This window comes from Natrix helvetica (genome assembly GCF_964273705.1).
Source record: "Natrix helvetica genome assembly, chromosome: 1".
Lineage (NCBI taxonomy): Eukaryota > Metazoa > Chordata > Lepidosauria > Squamata > Natricidae > Natrix > Natrix helvetica.
This window is the reverse complement of record NC_138548.1, coordinates 52,166,177-52,187,881: the sequence shown is the minus strand read 5'-3', so window position 1 is coordinate 52,187,881 and position 21,705 is coordinate 52,166,177. Positions and strand designations below refer to the sequence as shown.

General features: G+C 35.4%; 1 protein-coding gene across 1 annotated transcript in view; it reads right to left on the bottom strand.

Moving 5' to 3' along the window:
* SEL1L (SEL1L adaptor subunit of SYVN1 ubiquitin ligase) overlaps positions 1-21,441 on the bottom strand; it is a 37,886-nt gene extending 16,445 nt beyond the window's left edge. Inside the window, exons 1-12 of the mRNA XM_081971155.1 lie at positions 21,246-21,441; positions 14,357-14,394; positions 13,559-13,778; positions 9,818-9,985; positions 8,430-8,535; positions 7,114-7,276; positions 6,053-6,106; positions 5,905-5,964; positions 5,457-5,538; positions 4,536-4,690; positions 1,846-1,902; positions 228-296 (exon numbers count right to left, since the gene is read on the bottom strand). Coding sequence (XP_081827281.1) covers positions 228-296; positions 1,846-1,902; positions 4,536-4,690; positions 5,457-5,538; positions 5,905-5,964; positions 6,053-6,106; positions 7,114-7,276; positions 8,430-8,535; positions 9,818-9,985; positions 13,559-13,778; positions 14,357-14,394; positions 21,246-21,348 — 1,275 coding nt within the window. The 5' untranslated portion in view covers positions 21,349-21,441. The remainder of the gene's footprint in view (positions 1-227; positions 297-1,845; positions 1,903-4,535; positions 4,691-5,456; positions 5,539-5,904; positions 5,965-6,052; positions 6,107-7,113; positions 7,277-8,429; positions 8,536-9,817; positions 9,986-13,558; positions 13,779-14,356; positions 14,395-21,245) is intronic.
* Positions 21,442-21,705: the final 264 nt, after the last annotated feature.

Genomic DNA, 21,705 nt, shown 5'->3' with positions numbered 1-21,705 from the left:
TATCAGTTCTGAAAAAATGCTTATGGCAGCTACAGCTATTCCCTACACTGGCCTAGGAAAGTTTGGGCCTTCTTCATTCTTTGTTGAAGTTATAATGTCAGATACGGCTTTTAAATAGACAATCAGACTGACATTTAGCTTATTTTCTACAGCAATAAATCCTCTGACTATAGAAGTAATCAAAAGGTAATTTCCAAAAACACAGCTCAAAGACAATTGTGCCTTACCTTCCCCAAAAATGCCATTGCATGTGAGTTGCCAGCATTAGCTGCTTGGTTGAAGTATTCAAAAGCTCTCTGGAGAAGAAAAAGAGTAGAAATATAAATATGTGACAATAATTTTTAATATAACATCTGACATTCATTCAAGTGTGTTTAAAAATCTGCATTATTGATATGAGCAATAGATATACCAGTTTTATATAACTGAATATGATACTAAAATATACAAATTCAACCATTATTTCACTTTTTGCCTGCCAGGGCAATATCATTTGTTTGCTAGTCTATGCATACCCTTGTTTATTTGAAAGCAATTCTACTGTGAAAAGTAGTGCTTAATTCCAAGTAGGCATAACTTCAATGCACAATTCAAAATCATGACTTGATAAATCTTCCTTTTAATTAGCTGAAGGGTATAAATACTTATTATGACCATTATACTTTTTTACATCATGATTTTATGAAAATCATAAAATGGTATCATGGTATCAGTTTAGCAGAATAGGAGGCATGGTCTACACATTATGAGAATGAAGGAACAAGATGGCATTATTATATTTCAGAAGTATTGTTTTTAAATGTTTTTCAATATAAGCAATTCTTATTGGTAAACTAGCACTGCAAGGATAATGAAAGCTGACAAGAAGTTGTTTGCTTTATTACTAACTATAGTAAGTTTATAGTAAATAAATTTAATAGAATTATGTTAAACCATATATTTAAATTATCATCTTAGAACTGTATTATATTTTAAAAATACCTTTATTTTAGTTGCATTACTGCAATTTCTCAAATCTGACAACTTTACGACATGTAATCTTCAACTTCCAGAATTCTGGGATTTAAGGTGCATATATTTTAAAGTTGCCAAGGTTGAGAAACACTGCTTTACTTAATGTATAATTTATTTATTACATTTCTCACCATAGGCATAGTCTATGCCTTATTTAATATCAAAACTGAAACAGTTTTCTTAAATGAATTAATACAATACAATACAATAGCAGAGTTGGAAGGGACCTTGGAGGTCTTCTAGTCCAACCCCCTGCCTAGGCAGGAAACCCTATACCGTTTCAGACAAATGGCTATCCAACATCTTCTTAAAGACTTCCAGTGTTGGGGCATTCACAACTTCTGGAGGCAGGCTGTTCCACTGATTAATTGTTCTAACTGTCAGGAAGTTTCTCCTCAGTTCTAGGTTGCTTCTTGATTAGTTTCCACCCATTGCTTCTTGTTCTACACTCAGGTGCCCTGGAGAATAGTTTGACTCCCTCTTCAAGATGAATTGGAGGCATTATTAATAACATTTGCTGCTTATTCTTCTACCTTTCTACACTCTTCAACATATCTCCATGCAGAACAAGTTGCAACAGGCAATCTGGGATGTATTTGTGAGCTGCAATAAATGCATGCAAACGAATGTCAGGTATGAACTACAAAATACAAGACATTTGTAACTAACTGGAATTTGGCTCCTTGTGCATTGATCAGCCTAAACACTGAAATACCTCATAGATCTCTACTATTACGCTAAGACAACAGCTGTTGCAATAAATAGCTTTTCAAAACAGTTTCATTTTACAAGTTAAATGTACCAACATCTTATGTATTGCCCTATAGATACCTGATGATTTTGCTCTACTCCTCTTCCTCCATGAAGGTGCAATTGTCCAAGCCCTACCTGCAATAGTAGTTGCAACATGTTATTCAATTTCCTATCAAGAAAGCATACTCTGAAGAAAAAGAATATTAGAACGCACAGTAAAGAGACAACCTCTAAATCAATAGGTCAAGGAAATATTTTAAAGAAAAGCTACCCTGCTGCAATTTTTAAAAAAAAGTAATTTCACCTCAGAATTGATGAGATATCTACAAGCACTCCATGCTAGGTTTTGTAGAAACTAATGGAGACAGGGCTTTGACACTGTTAGGTGGCAAATAAATGTAATAAATACCTATCAGGCCAGGCTCTATTTCCTCAGATTGTTAATCAGGCTGTGCAGTTTCTAAGGAAAAATAGTGCTTTAGAACATATCAGACTGCTCATGAGGCACTTGTTACCAAAATGCATCTTTCTTTCCTGAACCGTGCTATAACTATGGCAGACAGCCACATGATTGGGAGAAAAGATACAATTGCCTTGAATTACCAAAAACACTACGTGATCTTCCAGTGTAATAAAGAACATTTCCCCCTCAGATCCAAAGGAACGCACAGCCATGCATCCACATGAAATTATATCCTGCATATTAAAAATTAATCAGGAAAAAAGTTTTTCCTTACATTTATCCCAAATATCTAATTTTCTACTGAGTATCATTGATTTGTACCAGTTCTTTATAAGAATCCAAAACTATAAAAGATGGGCAATGAGACCAAGGCAACTCTGTACTCCAAAAGTAATCACAAGTTGATGGGCAATACCAAATCATGGTTGTTTATCATGAAAGTTATCTAATAATATTTTGTAAGGCTCATTACAGTGTTCTGAAGTATTGATTTGAAAATCATGCCTTTGCTAGTTTGTGTAAAATAATGCCATGCAACCACAGCTCAATGTATTAAGTTTCAGGACAGAGAATATGCAAACTAGCCTTAGTGCAAACTAAATCGAAATGACTCATAGAAGTACTCCTAGCATTTTGTAGAAAGGAAAATATTCTCCCAGCTTTGGGACTCCATCATGTTTTGAAAATATAGTGTGCTCTACAACCACCAAGCTGCCTTTTTAAAAACCTTGGAGGAACTTGTGTTTTTTCAAAAGCTCCTTTAAAACCTACTATACCTAAAGAATAAGTTGAGTTTTCCCTAACTTGTCTCCTGATAAACTCTCACCATTTCCAACAAATATGGCAAACAGACCATATAATAACACAACCTTGGGGGAAAAAGTTCGTTTGTCATGTTGCTATTCTTCAATATCTTATCACCATCACTATCCTGCTTAACTGACACATACCCTATTATTTTCAAGACCTTTAGTTTGATGTGATTATTTGCATCATTCTCTCTAAATAACTGTTAATTTTAAGAAGAGTCTTGTTATTAAATTCCAGGTTACCTGAAGAACCATCTCATCCTGCTAGGTCAGGATTGCCCCATTTGTGCTGACAGAGAAGCCTGCCACGGATCCTATCAGTCAAAGTCTGGACTGTTGGATCCAGAAGAGCCTTCTTTGCTGTAGCACCTGGCCTCTGGAACATCCTATCTACCTTCCCACGGGTGATATCTGCTCCCACCTTCCTCTCCTTCTATAACAGCCTGAAGACCTGGCTCTGCCATTTGGCCAGGGGACCCAATGGGGGAGTATCACATTGGAGGTGGCTATTAGATTGATAGCAAACACCTCCTTTCCTCCTGCATTCCCTAACTTTTAATCTCATATTACTGTATTTCATTTTTTTATTGTGTCATTATGTTGTTACTGTTACGTTTACCCTTCTTTTCCTTTCTCTGCTTTTATATAGTAAGCTGCCTACAGTAGTCCCATGCTGACAGGCTGCAAATAAATTTAACATATCAACAAACAAATACAGGTAGTCCTCCTCTTACAACAGTTCATTTAGTGACTATTCAAAGATACAAAGGCACTGAAAAAAGTAACTTACAACCATTTTTCACATTTATCAGTTGCAGCATCTCTATGGTTATGTGATAAAAATTCAGACGCTTGGCAAACTGGCATGTATTTATAATGGTTGCAGTGTCCTGGGGTCATGTGATCACATTTTTTGCAACCTATCAGTGAGGAAGCCAGATTCACTTAATAACCATGTTACTAACTTATCAACTGCAGCAATACACTTAACAACTGTGGCAAGAAAGATTGTGAAATGGGGCAAAATTCAAATAACAATTGTCTCACTTAGCAATAAAATTTTTGGGCTCAATTGTGATCGTAAGATGAGAACTGCCTATAAATCCACTTGTTTCGTTTCTGGAGATAGGCAGTCAGTGTGCTCCTCTCTACTGTCTTCAGTTGCAGTCACATTTTTGCTTCTCCTTTTCTTTGTCTGCTCCAGTTGTAAACTTCCAAGTGCCTCTTCTCTGTTTCCAGAGTCTAAACTGCAAGAATGTACTTCCACCCACTAGCTAATCAGAAATCACCTGCAACTGTAAGTCTACCCCTCAGACAGATAAGCAAGCAAGCAAACACAATGCAATTGAAAGAATAAAACTTTTATCTAATTAGGCAAAGAAGCCTTCTTCAGTGAAGCTATTCAACTCCAAAAAACTGGCCAAATTCCCTATTCCTGTTTACTCAAGTCTAAATGGAGCTCCCTAATTAACTTTTTTCTTTGCCCTCTTAATTACCTGTGCTTGAACATCTCCTTTTTCAGCTAAGAACTGATAGTATTGTATTAAATCTTCCTCCAACATTCCACTTGCCATTCCTGGATTTTCTATTTCATCCGGCAGACGAATTCTCTGAACCACTGTGCCTCCAGTCAGGGAGATATCACTAGCCACTAGGGAGAAAGAACAGGGCAGAAACATTTAATTTTATCCTTATGAAATTCAAGATCTAGTGCATATCATACTTTTCTAACACTGAATTACTAAAGGGAATCGTCATCTGTTCTAAATGCCCTTTAAATAACTGACATATACATATTTATAAGCAAACTTATGTCTTTCATTGTGTCATGTGATTCTGCAAAGTATACAGAAATTGCTACAAGATGAAAAGGGAGATTACCTTCAAGATTACCTCCAAATTATGGATAATTTCCCCAAAGAAAAATGTTCTAGGGATTTGTAAATTAAATTGTGTGTGGGGGGGGAGGAGACACTACACTATCATCGGACAACTAATTTAATAAATATGAAGAAGTTCTCATTGCTATTTCTTTATACAAATATTTGTGGTATCACCTAGGTCTCCTAATGAGAGGGTTAAACAGAAACAATTAGTTCAAGCAAGAATAATACCCAATATTGCAAAAATAACAGGTAAACCTGAAACATCTAATTTAGATAATATTGTACCAAAGAAAAACATTCACTATATGCTTGCAATTCTATTATTTCTTATGTAAGTAATACAGTAGCACAATTATGTTCGCTTAAGATTTTTTTCCATCTCTTCCCCAAATGTGCTACAAGATATCCAAATGTTCCAGAGCAAATTTACACCATGCAAGGGATATTGAATTATCCTGTGTATATGTTAACTAATGGAAATGCATAGATCTATCTCTCCATTTACTGATGTATGTAAATACAGGTACATACCATGGTTAGCTACTAGGCGATAATGTGTAAGTGCAGATTCACAGCTCTGAAGGACACCTATTCCAGCCCAGTACCGGTATCCCTGGAAAGAAGCAACTGCTGTCATAAAGCAAGTGCCGCTATCTTACATTTGAAAATATTCAAAATAGACATAATGTGTTTTTGTTAAATCATTGGCAACTTCTTCTGTTTCAATGAACTTCAGGATAGAATGCAGTAAGCAAAAACAATAAAACTGAGCAATTCCAAAACCTTATACATAAAATTACAATTACAATATTCCTTTCTAAAAGCAAATTAATAAATTTATTTCTTCAAAGTAAATTTCTGTGTTCATTGGGATAGTCTCAGTAAGTACAAAACATAGCCACAAAACCTAGAAGGTAAGATTGCTATCAGATTTTGCTGTTTATGTCATTATTTGTATGGTTGAGAAAACTCTACTTACCAAAATCATATGTGCTATTAAATTTCCTCCAAGAGCACCGAAAGTATAATAAACTAATGCCTACAAAAATAAAGTGCAGCAAATTAATTCTATTTTTTTTCAGTGGAATACTAACAGAAACAGACAAAAGATGATGGCTTTGCATTACCTTCGCCTGGCTGGAATCAACACCGAGACCAGAAGCATATAGAAATCCAAGGGCCTGAAAAAAAACATTAAAAATGGCATTTTTACAAGATTACGTTGATTAGGTATGTTTTCAGAATCCAAATTAAATAGACAATAGTATTATATCCAGACATCTCTTATAAAAGATGAACTAATACCACCGCACAATTCAGAGGAAACACCGACCTTTTTTAGTCATAGTGTGTGAGCTGGAATGATGATGGAGAAGTCTATAACAAATGCCACACAGAAAATTCCTGTGGGATTTTTTTTTAAAAAAAAACCACCACCACAGAAGGTTGCATTATGGGTTTTGTTTTAACATAGGTGCAGAAAATTTGACACAAAATAGCAACAGTACTATAATATTTAACACGAATTTAAAACACAGACATGAGTGTTTAGAGACACCTGGGTGTAGTACGAGGATTTTTCCTGAAGATACATGAGACTGTGTTTATGAGATGTTGATAATAATTTATTATTTATTAAACCTGTATGGAATCTGACTCTTAATGACTCTGGGCCACTTGATTTCAGTTTTATCCAGAAACATTAGCAGTATCTGAAATGTCTAAATTATTGCCCATATTGTATTAGAATGTGTTTTGGATGATTTTTGATCTACAATCTTTTTTTTATAAAGTATATTACAAGGCTAATAGTTTTTTTGTCTACAATTCTTGGATATTATGTTGGAATATCTTATATTAACAGATCAATGGATAAGAATAATAGTCTCAATTTTGTATAATCTTAAGATAAAAACAATTCAACATTCAATATGTTTATTAAAAATGGAAAATGTTTAAAAGGGACTAGCTATCAATCTCACTATGTTGGAAGTATAACATATAAAATTGTTTTTCCCTTACTGTTCCTTTAGACTTAGTATCTGTAAATTAGTTACTGTAATTGTATATAGATGAATATGGTTTAAAAAGTGAGCATACTTTTCAACGATATACAACCTCCCCCCCTTCAAACTTTTCACAATAAGAATGACGGATCTGTGGGCCCTGAGAAAAAAGTTATACATACTGTTTGACCTTTAGGAGATCCTTCTTCAGTCAGTTTCTCAAACAGTTCTTTAGCTGACTGAATATTTTGCTTCAAGTAGTCACCAAACAATAATGTATAAGACACTCTTTCCATCGCCTTAGTATGATTCATGTCAGCAGCTCTCAAAAAATACTGATAAGCCCTTAAAGAAGAAAAAAAATGCATGCTGTTGTACTTTCAAGCTTAAATGCTGTTCCAAAACTGCATAGGTAGATGGTGTGCAAATTCTCCAGCTGATGGCTGCACGAGACCTTTAAATGAATATTGTTAAAACCCAAATCCGATTTCATTTGATTAACATCTGATTAATCAATATGATTCTCTCATTATAAGTACAAGGATCTTTATTGTCATTGTACTTAAATACAACGAAATTGGTTCGTTATGCATTCATTATGTATTAATAATGTTTCTCTATTATTACATTAACAATATATCTTGCTAAAAGCTTTTGGAAGTTTCTGGGGGATACATCCAAGTTTGGACAGACTTCAAATCTCTTCCCTAAAAGTTAACACATTTCTTTCATGTGATACATAGTGTAAAACAGGAATGCAATGTCATAACTGAAACACAAGGCCTCATATACTGAAAATTAATAGCAAAAATCTTAAGCCAAACATTTTTATTGCTGGCCTGAGATTGAAATGATTGAAGTTATTTTTTTCCAGTCTGTTAGCAGGGGGTGGTTATGACAAAAAATATGCATTGAGCCTACCAACTTTAATGATTTGAGGGCAGGGAAGCCACATCATGCTAACGATGTGTGCTTGGGGGCTTAATGATTCACAGAAATAGGCACTAGAAATAGGCACTTGTCTATTTCTACCTTAAGTTTTAACCTAATAGGTAACATTTATCTGATAAGCTATATCTTGTAAAGCAGTGGTCCCCAACCTTTCCGGTTTCATGGACCAGCAGCAGTGGTGTCAGGAGAGAGGGGATGGTTTCACATGAGTATCTGCCACTTGCACAAATGGAGCTTTGCATGCTTGCCTGCTGCTTGTTTGGACAGGTTCCCAATAGGCTGCAGACTGAGACTGATGTGTGGAGTGGGGTTTGGGGACCCTGTTGTAGAAGATCCTTGGAGCACGTTAGAGATTGCTCAGTCACTGCATATATTCAACATACAGGTATCAGGGATCTGAGTTTGTTAGTTTGATCCCCAGAATTTGTAATCCAAATAAATTTGATAAATACACCACTGGGAGAAACTGCCATATAGATGTCATTATTAAAGGCTATTGATGTCCTTCGATCCAGGAGATATGAGCTACACAAAGAAGACAACTCACTCTTTCTTCTGGGCTTTTTTCCTGCTCTCATTAAGAATTTTCATCCCTGTTTGGTAAACATCTTCTGCTTCCTGCATTTGTCTTCTCTTATGAGACTCCTCTTCAGCTAATAAAAAGAATATTTTTTAAAAAGGCAATTAATACTCACTACAATGCTGCTCATATTATTTTCTGAGACCATCTATTTCAGGCTTTTTTGTTAAACTATTGTGTTTTGGCCTTTTTCTTATACTGTGGCAATCAAATTACTAAAGGCTAAAAAAAACCCAATTATATATTAAAATAGAGTATATCTGGCTCATAGTTTGATGGTATTCATGCATTTGATGAAGTTTTTTATTTTATTTTTAAAAAGCAGTTATTTTTTTTAAAATGTAAAAAACTTCCACAAATATCAATTATTAGGGATATGCAATGCATTTTGCAATATTTTCAGTATGAAAACAAACTCCCCCCCCTCTGCCCCCCGCCCCCAATGAGCTGTTTGGAGAATTTCCCAAGGTCCAAACCATTCTATTTTATATACTTAAAACACATTTTGCATAAAAAGCAGAATATTTTATGAAATTTTACACCTGACAGATTTCAAAAATAAACATTCTGTATACCTGCTACATTTTTAGATTTAAAATAAATGGAAATGAAGCTTTGATTAACTCTGTTGATAGAAATCCTTCCAGTGATCAGCAAAATTTATATTTCAGCATAGCAAATGTATTGTTCCGGGTAATATGATTTATTATTTTAAGCAAAAAGCTGACGTAGCTGAAATCATGAATAGAGTAAAAAAAAATCCTTTTTTAATTTATTATTTATTTGGGATTATTCTTCTATAGTTTCCAAAGCTTTGTAAGCATGTGAATAAAATATTTACATATTCAAAATACTGATACATTGCTCTTTTTTTTCTGAAGCATTAATTTAACTGTATTAAATGCCAGTATCAGAATTTTAAATCTAAGTTCTGCTCTGAAAAACCAAGCTCATAAAAGTTATTAAAATATTAAATAAATAAATAAAATATTAAAAATATTACATATTAAAAGTTCTAAAATATAAAAAGTAAAAATTGAGTGGTGAGTTAATAGCAACATTAGGCTGAAGAAAGAGTGTTATTTCATACAGCTGCTTAATTTAACTCCTGCAAAAATATAAAAGGCTTGTTTCTGGGTCCTGGCAAATACCTTTGTGTGATCTGCTTGTAAGTAGTATTTGTATTGGCAATAGCTCCTATGCTATAATCTAACAATGGACCCTTTAAATCCATTTATTAAAATGTACAAACGTAATTTTTCTCATTCATCTATATCTGTCCCTTACTGAATGACACCCATTAATTTAAATTCAGGAAATCCGAAAACTTCATTTCTCAGGAAAGCCATACTTACTTTCACAAAAGCCCCACTTTTGATCAGTCTTGTAGTCATAGGTTGTGGCACACCATAGTCTCCCATCTTCTCTCCCATCTACAGTACATTCTGAGTATTCCTTCTCCATAAAGAGAAAGGGGAACCGACATAACTCGCCATCTGCAGTTCCTCCAATAGCTGTCAAAACTAAAACAAACAACCTATGTGAAACACCGTGAAGTTACGATGTCTACCAAGTCACCAACTGTTGATAAATTTTAACATAATTTTATTTCTTTTAGCTTTCCCAGGTATAATATATATATAACTCAGGGAGTTTATAAGCATTTTCATCACAACGGATATGCAGATTCAAAAGAACAAGAAATTGAAACAGATAACAGAAACACATATGAATTCTGCCAGTCAGAAAATTCTCTACAGCAGAACCAAATGTATGAAAAGTTATCCCCATGCTTTACAGCTGAAAGCCAACACGGCAGTTACAAAATTTAAACAAGTAAGAGAAAATAAAATAAACACAATGAAATTATCTAATTCAACTATTTAAGGTAGAATCTGATTAAAGCTGTTGATAAGTTCCCATGTTCATTTTAATGCTGCAATATTACAATGTACTATTATAGTCCTTAAACTTAATTAAAATAGATTAGGATTTGGGAAGAATATGTTCTTTACAAGATGAAATGCAATTTTTAAATTTACATAAAACAAGGAAATGCAACTTGACGTGGCACTTGAAGAGAACTGAAGTCAGAGAGCATGTGCTACATCTATGAAAGAGAGCAAGAATCACTTTATGCTCTCTTTCAGTGTTATAATTAGATGTGTGAAAAGTTTCATAATGATTAAGGACTTCAGATGTTCCTTGTCTTAATTTTTCAAAACATTTGTTTTTAAAATCTATTGAGACATTTCAAATTGCAAATGCTTATCATATTATAAAGGTTGTCTGCTTATATTCAAATAAAACCTATATGGTAACTAAGTAAAACAATAGTTTATCTGTAACTCTTTCTCTACCATATGCACTGCAGTAAGCTCTAAATAAGGTGCAGTGACTGATTCCCACAAGCTAAGATTTAAAATAATCCACTTTATGATTTAGAATTATATGTGAATTCAGATATATAAAGAGTTCCAATCAACAAAACAAAATTCAAAGATATATTGCACTGAAACAAACAAGGTATCATGAAAGAAAGACAATACCGCTTCTTTCTTTCAAAATACACATTACAATTGCAATCATATTTGTTTCTCATTTTATTTTTCTAGATTAATGTTCTGAAACCTGCCCCCGCTCCACCTTGTCTACCAGTAATTCCTCTGCTAGTGAAGACCATAGCTGGTCTTTTCAGATAACTTATTAGGAAAGATAAGTATGCAGTCATCCAAATTAATTCAGAATAGTTTATTCCACACAAATTGTAGACAAATATTTTAAAAGCTCTCATCCTGTGGCTGAACTATAACTGGCTGAAGCAGTCTTGCAGAACTTTCAGAGCTCAGCAGTTTGTTTAGGGGTAGAAACAAAGCATTTTGTGAGTAGTTTTGTTTTCAGTGGATTAATAAACATATATGCATATGGTTTCCTATTTTTAAGTCCAATTTCTCATATACACTGACTAATCTTTAAATATCTGAGTATTCTCTTTGGTAATCTTGCTTTCATTGAAGAATATATTACTATGGGATTGTGATGAATACCAGGTATCTCAACCCTCACCTCTAAAATCTATTTCAAAATTGGGATCTGAGTATTGGAAACAAGATGCAAACAAGGATTTATAATGTTGTCCGCATTTAGTCAGTGAAGCTAGTTAAAAATCAGAATGCAAGCTATGGTTTTTTAATTGACATTGAAGCGATTTACCAGCAACCTGTAATCAAAAACATTTAGATCAAAAGTCTGATTACTATGTAACACTGTTAAAACCGTATGAATACACTGGTGGGACTGACAAATAAGAAAGGCAGAAAACTATTTTACCAGCAAAATCCATTCTACTGACTTATGGATACACCTAAATACAGTTTTTATATTTCCATCATTTATTACAATTTTATCCCACCTTTATTATTTTATGTAACTCAAGATGGTGAACATAAATAGCACTTCTTCCTTCTATTTTCTCTACAATAAATCTATTAAGTGGGTTGAGAGTGATTAGCTCAAAGTTACTCAGCTGGCTTTCATGCCTAAAGCAGGACTAGAGATCATAGTTTCCTGGTTTCTAGGCCAGCACCTTAACCATTACACCAAACTGGCTCTCATATCCTAAAGAGCATCAAATTACAAAAAAGCAGAACAAAAGTGTAGGCAGAATTTAGGACATACTGCTTAAACAATGCTGATTTAAAGGAATACTAAATATTAGGGAATTTTCTTGTATATTTGTAGACCCATTATCTAATTTTCACCACATGTGTCTAGAAATATACAAGAAAAATCCCTAATATTTATTCCTTTAAAACAGCATTTAAGCAGTATGTATGTCACTGTGTTTCCCCAAAAATGAGACAGGGTCTTATTTTTTCCCCTCTGAAATAAGTGCTTGGCTTTATTTTTGGAAAGGTCTTATTATTTTTGAGGTGCAGGAGGTCCCTTAACCTCAGGCCATTGCCCATGGATCAGGTGATCCAGAGAGGGCTGGAAGTTCTGTCTGTTTCTGGCACACTCTTGCCAGCCCTAGAATGGCTGGGCCTCCTTGTTGCTACCTGTGCAAACAGCATGAGGTGAGGAGGTGATGCGGGGGGGGGGAGGGGAGAGGGACATGCCCCACATGCATCTGCTATCCACACGGAACAGTCTTGTGGAGGCAACTCCTACAAACCCTAGCTACCGTGCCTCTTCTCTTAGTGGCGGCCGCAAAAAGTGGCAGAATGGCAAGAAATGTGATGGAGCTGGAAGTCAGCTAAGATGTGCATCTCACTTCTTCGCCGCCCCACCCTCATCGGCCATGATCAGCAGGCCAGTTTCAATGAGCACGCCGCCACCACCCGGGAGAAGAAAGTGAAAAATAGGCTTTCTCACAGTGCCTCCTCTCTCTTTTCTTCCCAAGTGGCAGCGGTGCGTCCGGCTCACCAAATATGGCCTGCTGATCTTGGCCAGCAGAGGCTCTAACCCGATCCTGGCTGGCAGTGCTGCAGGCAAGAACCGGCCATGCCAATCCCATTTCGTGGTTGTTCAGACAGAGCCTGCACCAGCCACTGCTCGGAGCTCCAGCGCCAGTCCCCCTCACCCCAGTCCCAGTTTGACAGGGATAGGGCTGGCAAGAGTATGTCGCACAAGGTGCGTCGCTGGGCCTGCCATTCTTTCTGTGGCCACCACTAAGAGAAGGGGTGCAGTGGTTAGGGTTTTTGGAAGCAGCCTCCATGTGGATGGCAGGGGCATGTGGGGCAATTTCTTCCCCTTTCTCCCCAGGAAATGGTAGGGACAGGCTGCGCATGCGTTGAAATATTTTAGGGGATGGCTTATTTTAGCGCATGCACTCAAAAGCCCAATTGGGCTTATTATCTGGGTAGATCTTATTTTCAGGAAAACAGGGTACTATTATGACAATTTGCTGAAAAAAAGCAAAAAACTTATAGAGGAAGGAGGGAATATAAGGCTTCTGATTTAACTACTACAGTTTTACCAATTTCTCTGAAAAAAAGTAAGAATGCTTTCCTCAAGCTCTTACAAATCTCATCTAAAAAGTACATAAAAAACTGCTTAAGATTGGCAGAAGGAAAATTAATAACCCACACAATCACCTGTTTTTTCTGCTTCTAGTTCTTCCAAGTCTTTATTTAATAAGTCAGACAATTCTAAAGAGCTTAAGCTCTCCAAAGTCCTTTCCTTGTCCTCTTCTCCAAAACCATCTCCATCTTCAGCTAGAGCCTCTGGATCTTCAGAATCAATAAAGATCTGACCTGCTACCACTTGTGCTCCTGCTGAATGATCTTTCACTTGTTCTTCAGAAGGCAAGGTTGACTACAAAATAAATATTAAGGGAGGGGGGGGGGAAGAAACATAGTTTTTGTTATGAAATATAGCAAAGTTGGAGTTTTTATTTTAAGACAATTGAATGCAAGAAATCAAAAGACACAAAAGTAACCTTTAGGATAATGCAAACTACTTTGTTACAGATTCCAATTTATCACATTTTCTTTCAGAATCTGCTTTTTGTTTTAAAAAATATGTTTATTCTCTATTCCCAGCAACTCTTCTTTCATTATATCCCATTAGATGTTGCTGAGCTATGACTTCCGCCAGCTTCAACCAATGCAGCTAATGGATGGTGCAACCAATGCAGTTATAGTCTCACAGAAAATTATCTGAAAATATTTCCCATTTCAATTCTGAAATCACCTGTGTGGAAATAATTACATCATCTAAGATATTTCAAAATAATAGAATCACTGAAAGAATTTTTTTCCTCTCATTTAAGCTTTTATTCATTTATAAAACTTAGGTAAAGAATTTTTCATGGCAATTATCTATTGTATCATGTTCATTAATTCAAAAATTCATAGATATGAGAAAGGAACCCCAGACAAAAGACTAGTCACCTTTGATTCAAAAGACTCCTCTTGAGCAGCTTCTTCATCTACAAAATTAAAGAGGATGATTTTAACAGCAAAATTTGGGAATAAATCATATTCGTAACAAGTGCCATTAATTTTATCTCAAAGCTTCTAATAATAAATCATATGCAAATATTAACCTACACTTATGAAATTACAGTACTTCATGCATAAATGCAATATGTACCCAACGCTTACAATGTGCTAGAGATACTTCCCAATAAATGAATATATATAGTAATTATAATTCATAGCTTATTTGCAAATCAATAATCCAAATCAGGAAGGGTTATAAAGCATAGGTTGTCTTCAGTGAAAAAAAGTAGTGCTAGATATTTTTCTTATTGCTTCTTTCTTTCACCTCTAACTAAATGATCACAGGACTATCTAGAATAGTGTGGCAAGTGGAGCAGAAAATACAGATTGTTTCAATAAAGAAAAATCTTACATTTGCAAAAGGCAATCTGGAATTAACTAGAGGTATGTAAATAAAATGCACCTTAAAGATAAACTGTTCAATCTAATTTAATCAGTTATTCCAAATTAGTCAATATGCTGAAAACCTGTAAAAGGTATTATATTTTTCTTTCTCTTGCTGTAAGATGCGAGTTTATTTCTTTTTTATTTTGAATTATCATCGGGCACAGACACATTGCAATAACAATGTGATTGATATTTATTTCTATTTATAGTATGTCTATTTCAAAAAAAATAGATCAGCTAGAATCCTTAGACAGGAGGGGGGGAAAAGCTTTGGAGGAAACAGAGCTAATATAAGAAAATAAAATACTGATACATGAAAAGAGCCAAAAATAAGGAACTGAATGAAGCAGACAGGTCTTCTAATTGAAACTTCACAGAGCAAAATTTACAAAGAAAAAGAAAAAAAATCTACAATACATTTTGGGCAATGTTATATAATAAAGAAAGCAGATGAGAAATCACTCTTTAAGAACTAAAGTTTCATAGAATTTCCAGATTAGTAATATAGTCTTGAAATTGATTTGTTCAGAAAAAAGCAGCATATTTAGCATGAGAAAACCATTGTAATCTGTATCAAAAAGACAGTGATTTCACTTGAAAACAATTCAAATTACAAAGCATAGATAATGATGACATATTTTTCGTGATCAGCTTCATGATAAATCACAAGATTTCTGTTTAGTTTAGTGTTGTGTGTACAACATGCTATTATTTTAATTTAAATCCATTAAACTATCACACCAATAAATGTATTGAAATAATTTGCATCTTCAAAGTGAAGCCAGTTGGCTGTATTTCATTCTCATTGCATCATGTTAAGATCTCTCTGAAGGAACAAGCTCTATATTAAGTTGCAGGCAAACACATTGTTGACTGTCAGCAGATAAGATGTTCTTTCCAAAGCAATGTATCACAAGGAAAACAGGTTTTGTTTGTTTAGCTGTCTTTTCCTATTCAGCTGGTAAATATTTTGTATAAAAAAAATGTCAGCAGAGAAATCTTCGCTTAGGTTCATTATATTTCAAGGACTCAACAAAAAACAAGTAGATTTTAAAAACCAGAAACCCTGTTGGGGTAAACACTCAGGTTTGGTTTCTTAAAAGATTAATCTGAGTGTATATTAAAAACACAGGTACATGCTAATTATTGATTCCCATGAGAAAATAATGATTATTAACAATTCCAGATCAATTAACTAAATTGTTTTTCTAATATGAAAATCCAGAGTTTGCAAAAGATGAATACACGTGACTCTTGTTATTCAGAGTGGTTCCATTCCAACATAAAACTATAGTCAATAACACTGCAATTTACAAGACCTTGAATCTTGGAAAATTATATCTAAAGCTTATAGCCATTCTCTTCTTTTTGTTAGAAATTCTTCAAGAGTGATTTTATGCACAATGTACTGATATTTACAAATGGATCAATTTAGTCACATGGCTCCAAGTGGCTTCCTTGTAGCCTTTTTACTGTTGCCATTTGGTTCTCCTAGTTATTCTGTTCTAAGGATTTCTTCATAATTTTGGCTTCTCAGTTACATTGTTGGATGTTAATAGTGACTGAAAACTGATCCGGCGAACTTCCTTGATAACCAGCTGAGGAAGTACACCTCACCAAGGTGTCTGGTTACTATAACAAGTCTTGTGCCACAAGGGACCTATCAATATCTATTGTGATAAATTAAAAGTATATTGTGCAGATAACCCAATCCCTTTACCGAACGTAAACCAAAGATAATCAAAAAACTTTTCCATATATTGTATACTGGGGTCTCACCTCTATTTGTCCATGGTAAATATATAAAACTATTTATAATGAGACAGTTCAAACAGGACACCTGCTTGAATTTCTACAAACCCAACAGCTAAATTTAAGCACACAAAAAAACAAAAATTATAGTACATCTTTTAGAAATATCCGGCAGGATATTAGAAACAATCTAGAAATTGCAATTAATGTTCAGTTACTGCAGAAAAAAATTCTTACATAATCAGCAAAAAAAATAAAATAAAAATAAAAATACAATTGATCTATGCTATCAAGAATACAATTTTCAGCAAACTTTAGAAGAGCCTTTCCTAGCTAATGTGGCAGATCATAGTAATAAACATGTTGGACTAGGATGGATTCACGTCTACTCCTGGCAATGGAATATACTGACTGACTTTCAGCAGAGTACAATCTCTAAACCTGCTCCAAAAGGCCATGGTGGTAAAAATAGTCCTAGGTGGGCCATCTTGAGCTTCCAGAAGAAAAGGAAAAGCAACAGGCAAATCTAATTAGGAGAGGGAGGAGGAATGATCTTTTTATACTTTTAAAATTCTGCAATATGGCCAATTCTGAAGTTAAAATCTATAAATCTGCAGGGCAATAAGTTAACAGAAGGATGCTTTAGTGGTTCATATACCACAAAATATAACATTATATCCCAAAAGCATTAAAGTCAAGCTAATGTTCAGGAATCTAGTCAGTCTGGAATAGGAATTCTTTAGTTCTGTATATTCATGAGCTCAGAAATGTTTTCTATTTAGTGTGTTGAAGAATTGCAAGAATGATGATAAAAGTACTGAAATATAACTTTTATAGGAAAAGATAATTAAAATCATTTTTTTCATAATCCATCATTACACAAAGCCTTTTACAGTAGTTGTAATAAATGGCAAAACAAAAATACAAATACCCTCTAGTCAAAGCTAATGATTTTAGACCAACTTCAAATTTTAGTTTATCTCAAAAATGTTCTTTTAGAGCAGGATTTCAAAAACTATTTAGTGTCTTAGTTATTTAAAAGTAATAGTAACAGGGTGATAAGTATAGAAATAAAGTTCCAATTAAAAATTTGCAATCTAGGATTGTTCCATTTGCTTCACAAAGCTGGGTATTCTGAAAAAATAGTTCTGGGAAAAATACACACTTCTAATTAGATTTAAACAAAAACAAATCAAACCATACCTTTGGATGTAATAAGTGCTCAAAAGTGCACTTTTCCTGACAGCCAAAATACAGATAACCCTCAACTTACGACCACAATTGAGCCCAAAAATAATCTTAAGTGAGAAATTTCTTAAGTGAGTTTTGTCCCATTTTATGACTTCTTTTGCCATATTTGTTAAGTGAATCACGGCAGTTCTTACATTAGTAGGTTAAGTGAATCTGGTTTCCCCATTGACTTTGTCTGTCAGAAAGTCGCAAAAGAAGAACACATGACTCCGGGACACTGCAACCATCATAAATGTGAGTCAGTTGTCAAGCATCCAAATGTAAATTACATGACCATGGTGATGCTGCAGCAGTCAATAACTATGAAAAATGACCATAAGTCATATTTTTCAGTGCTGTTGTAACGTCAAATGGTCATTATCAATGATGATAAAGCATTCATCCTTGGCATTGGTCTGCCTATGTTTTCTGTGAAAGACTTTTGTTAATACTTCTCATAACAAAGTTATTCTTTAAACATGTGGAAGAGATAATAAGAATATGACAAAACTAGGGTAATCGTGAAAGGTTTTACTTTGTTCTGATAAAATTTTGTAAGCTATAATAGTTAAACAATCATTACATTAAATGGGGCTTATTTCTAGACAAATATTCATACAACTATGGCATTAAATTCCTAGTGAATGTATCTAAAATATGCCTGGAGATAAACCAGTATTAAAAATGAGAAGTTACCGTTTTGCTAGGAAAATCTTGCATTATTATACATCCAGAATTGATTAAGTAATATATAGAAATACTATTACAGCTTTGAAGATTATGTGGGTGAATTTGAACTGACTCAATCCCTTGGTTTTTAGGCGTGAATGAGAGAAATTAGTCAACATTTTGATTGAGAAATTAAATTATATTTTATTTACTAGTGGGGAAGTTAATTTTTAACAGTAGAATTATTTGCTTTACTCTCTCAGTCAAACCCATTAACTGACTTTACTATCTCAGTTATTATTTAGAGTACAATGAGAACATGACAGAATAGAAATAAACATATATACACAGTCTATGTAATTATAAGTAAAACTTCTATGAGAGTATGGCAGTGACCTCCTAACTGGATATCAGCTATCCAGGCGATCGCCTCTGGTGCTGCTTCATGCAGATCTTCTAGGGAACCAGAGAACACATGTCATGGGCAATCTTCTACAATATGTTGAATAGTTTGCCTATCAGCACCACAATTGCAACAGGGGGAATCTTTCCATTCCCACTGATACAGGGCCGTGGCACTTCTTCCATTATCACACCTAATTCTGTTCAATTTTGACCAAAGTAAGGCAGGTCAAAATCAGGTGGTTTGGTAGAGGGATCAACTAATGGTCAGGCCACAAGAAGGTTCCTTGTACCATTCCTCGCTCCAGGCATTCTTGGGAATAACAATATAACTATGTCAAATTATCAGTCTCCATTGCTTTTTTTTTACATATGGCAGCCAACTTTCTCTGACATTCAAGGCAGTGAAAAACTACTACCCACCCATTAATACCATGAAACACCCTATCTGCTATCGGTTATTAACTTTCTTCACTGCTAAATTTATTTCATTCATTTATATTCCTCAATTTCTTCCTATCCCACTCTGCAGAAATGAGCCCACATATTTCACACAAACAATAAGCAGCACCATCTGGCATCTTGTGCTTTCCAGAGCATTCTGGCCAGTAAATATAGATTTCTAGAGTAGAGAAATATCAAGACAAGGCTTGGGGAGATGTGGCAAACTAAACAGTCTTTGAAAAAGCTAGACAACTGAAGAACCAACATGGACAAGGGAATGATAGGAGCTTAAACAAATGTAACCCAAGATGGATGCTCCTCAGGAGAAGACAGCAGGTTAGTAATCCCCCACAGGTTGGAGTAACAGGGAAGGAAGGGATCAACTATCATGCTCACAGCCACCATGGAGTCTTTTAAAGGATAGTGATTTTGCTAACCTCACTTTCTACTCACTTTCAGAAGTGACTACTTATTTAACTATCTTAGGGCTATTAGAGAACTGAAAAGCCACCTGATGAGATTACAGCCATTTTTGAACAGAAGAAAATTTAGCCATAAGTTTAAAAACCTAAACAGGAAATAAACAGGGAAAATTAAATAGATTCTGATTTAAGTTATAAATTAAGGGTCCAGGAAATTTGGAAAATTGAGACTGTTACTTTAAGATTTTGCAAAATAATTAAATTAAATGAACAGCTTTTTGTGGGAAAATTTTGTCTTTGTAATCTTATGAGAAGGCAAAGAGATATCAAATTTGTTTATTATTGCGATGAAGATTGTAAGTTATTCTTTTATATATTTCTTTTTCCCCCAATTTTTTTCTTTTTCTCTCTTTCTCTTTCTTTCTAACTTTATTTTGTAATAATGTAATGTAATATAATAATCAGTAAATATTTGATAGACGCTATTGAAATTTTGCTAATATATTATAATAAATTAGTATTCCTGAGGGGGGGGGGTGTTATCAAGAAATGGCTTTTCTGATGCAAAAAGACAAATGTGTACCTTATCAGCAAAATATGAGAACATGTCTGGTACAATGTGTTTTAATGTGCATTAATGGCTTCAGCTGCAATCATAGATCATATTTACAAGCTTGCACAGGCAAAAAGAAATCACAGTCACCGCCTTTAATTTTTATAGGAAAGATGGGATATAAATATGACAAATAAGTGCCAAATACCTATTATATATGCACTTGTTTGGATATTTATAAAGACTTGTACAGTATGTATAATAACCATGTCATGGGTGTTCACACCTTTAGCAACATTTAGTAAAGCACTTAATAAACACACCTTTCCACTCCTCCTTTAGCAGATTATTTCCATGCTGTGCTCTAGAAAAAGTTGCTAGGGGCCTTACAACAGGTGTGTGTGTGTGTGGGGGGGGAAGTACCTCTTTTCTGCTCTGGGGTAACCCCCAAGTCTTAGCTTTACATGCATGAATTGCAGAGCAATTGCCTTTAAACACAAAGGAACCCATACTAAGATTTCTCCGCCCTGATTTAATTGGTTTGAGTTATTTATATAAAGGAGAGATATAAATAAAATAAAATTTAAAAAGGGATTGTATTGAAGTGAGGGGTTGCAAATGCTAAGCGTCAAAGCTAAACGAGAGGCTAATCTGCGACGACTATATATATACATATACATATCCTTCCTGGGAGGTTGGAGAGAAAGGACCACTAAAAGCAACTATTTATCCCAACGCACTTGGCCCTGTTCTCGACTGGCCGCCTCTCTTATCCCTACCGGCTTTCGGCCTTTTGCTTCACCCCACCCCACCCCACCCGGCCGCCGCCGCCGCCGCCGCCCTCTCAATCATGGTCTCCCCTCACACACTCGGCCCCCCCATCCACAAAGCAAGGCCCACCGGAAGCGCTCGTACTGACCCGCAGCAGCCCAGCTGATGGACGCTAGCAACAGGAACAGCGGCAATCCCACCGCCGCCCGTGCCAGGAACCACCGCGGCCCGGCCCGCGAGAAAACACCCATCCCGCCGAAGACGAAAGCAACTCCGCCGCGGCACTCTGAGAAAACCCGGAGAGCTGCCGCCTGCTCTCCGCCCCTCAGCCGCACGGCGGCCAATCAGGGCACCCGCTCCGGCGCTTCCAATAGCTGCTGGACGCTGGAGATGGCGCGTTGTCATTGGCTCGCGTGTTTTCTGACATGGCCTCTCTGAATTGGCCGCTAAGACCCCCGATGCCAATGGCGGAGCGACGCGTCAATGTCATTCTCGCGGCCAATCAGAAGCCGGAGAGGCGGGCGACCAATTAAAGACACTTCTGAGCTCTTTTTATCGAGGAGTTACAAACGCGGAAGGAGAGGAGAGTGGAGGGTCGTCGGTCTCCA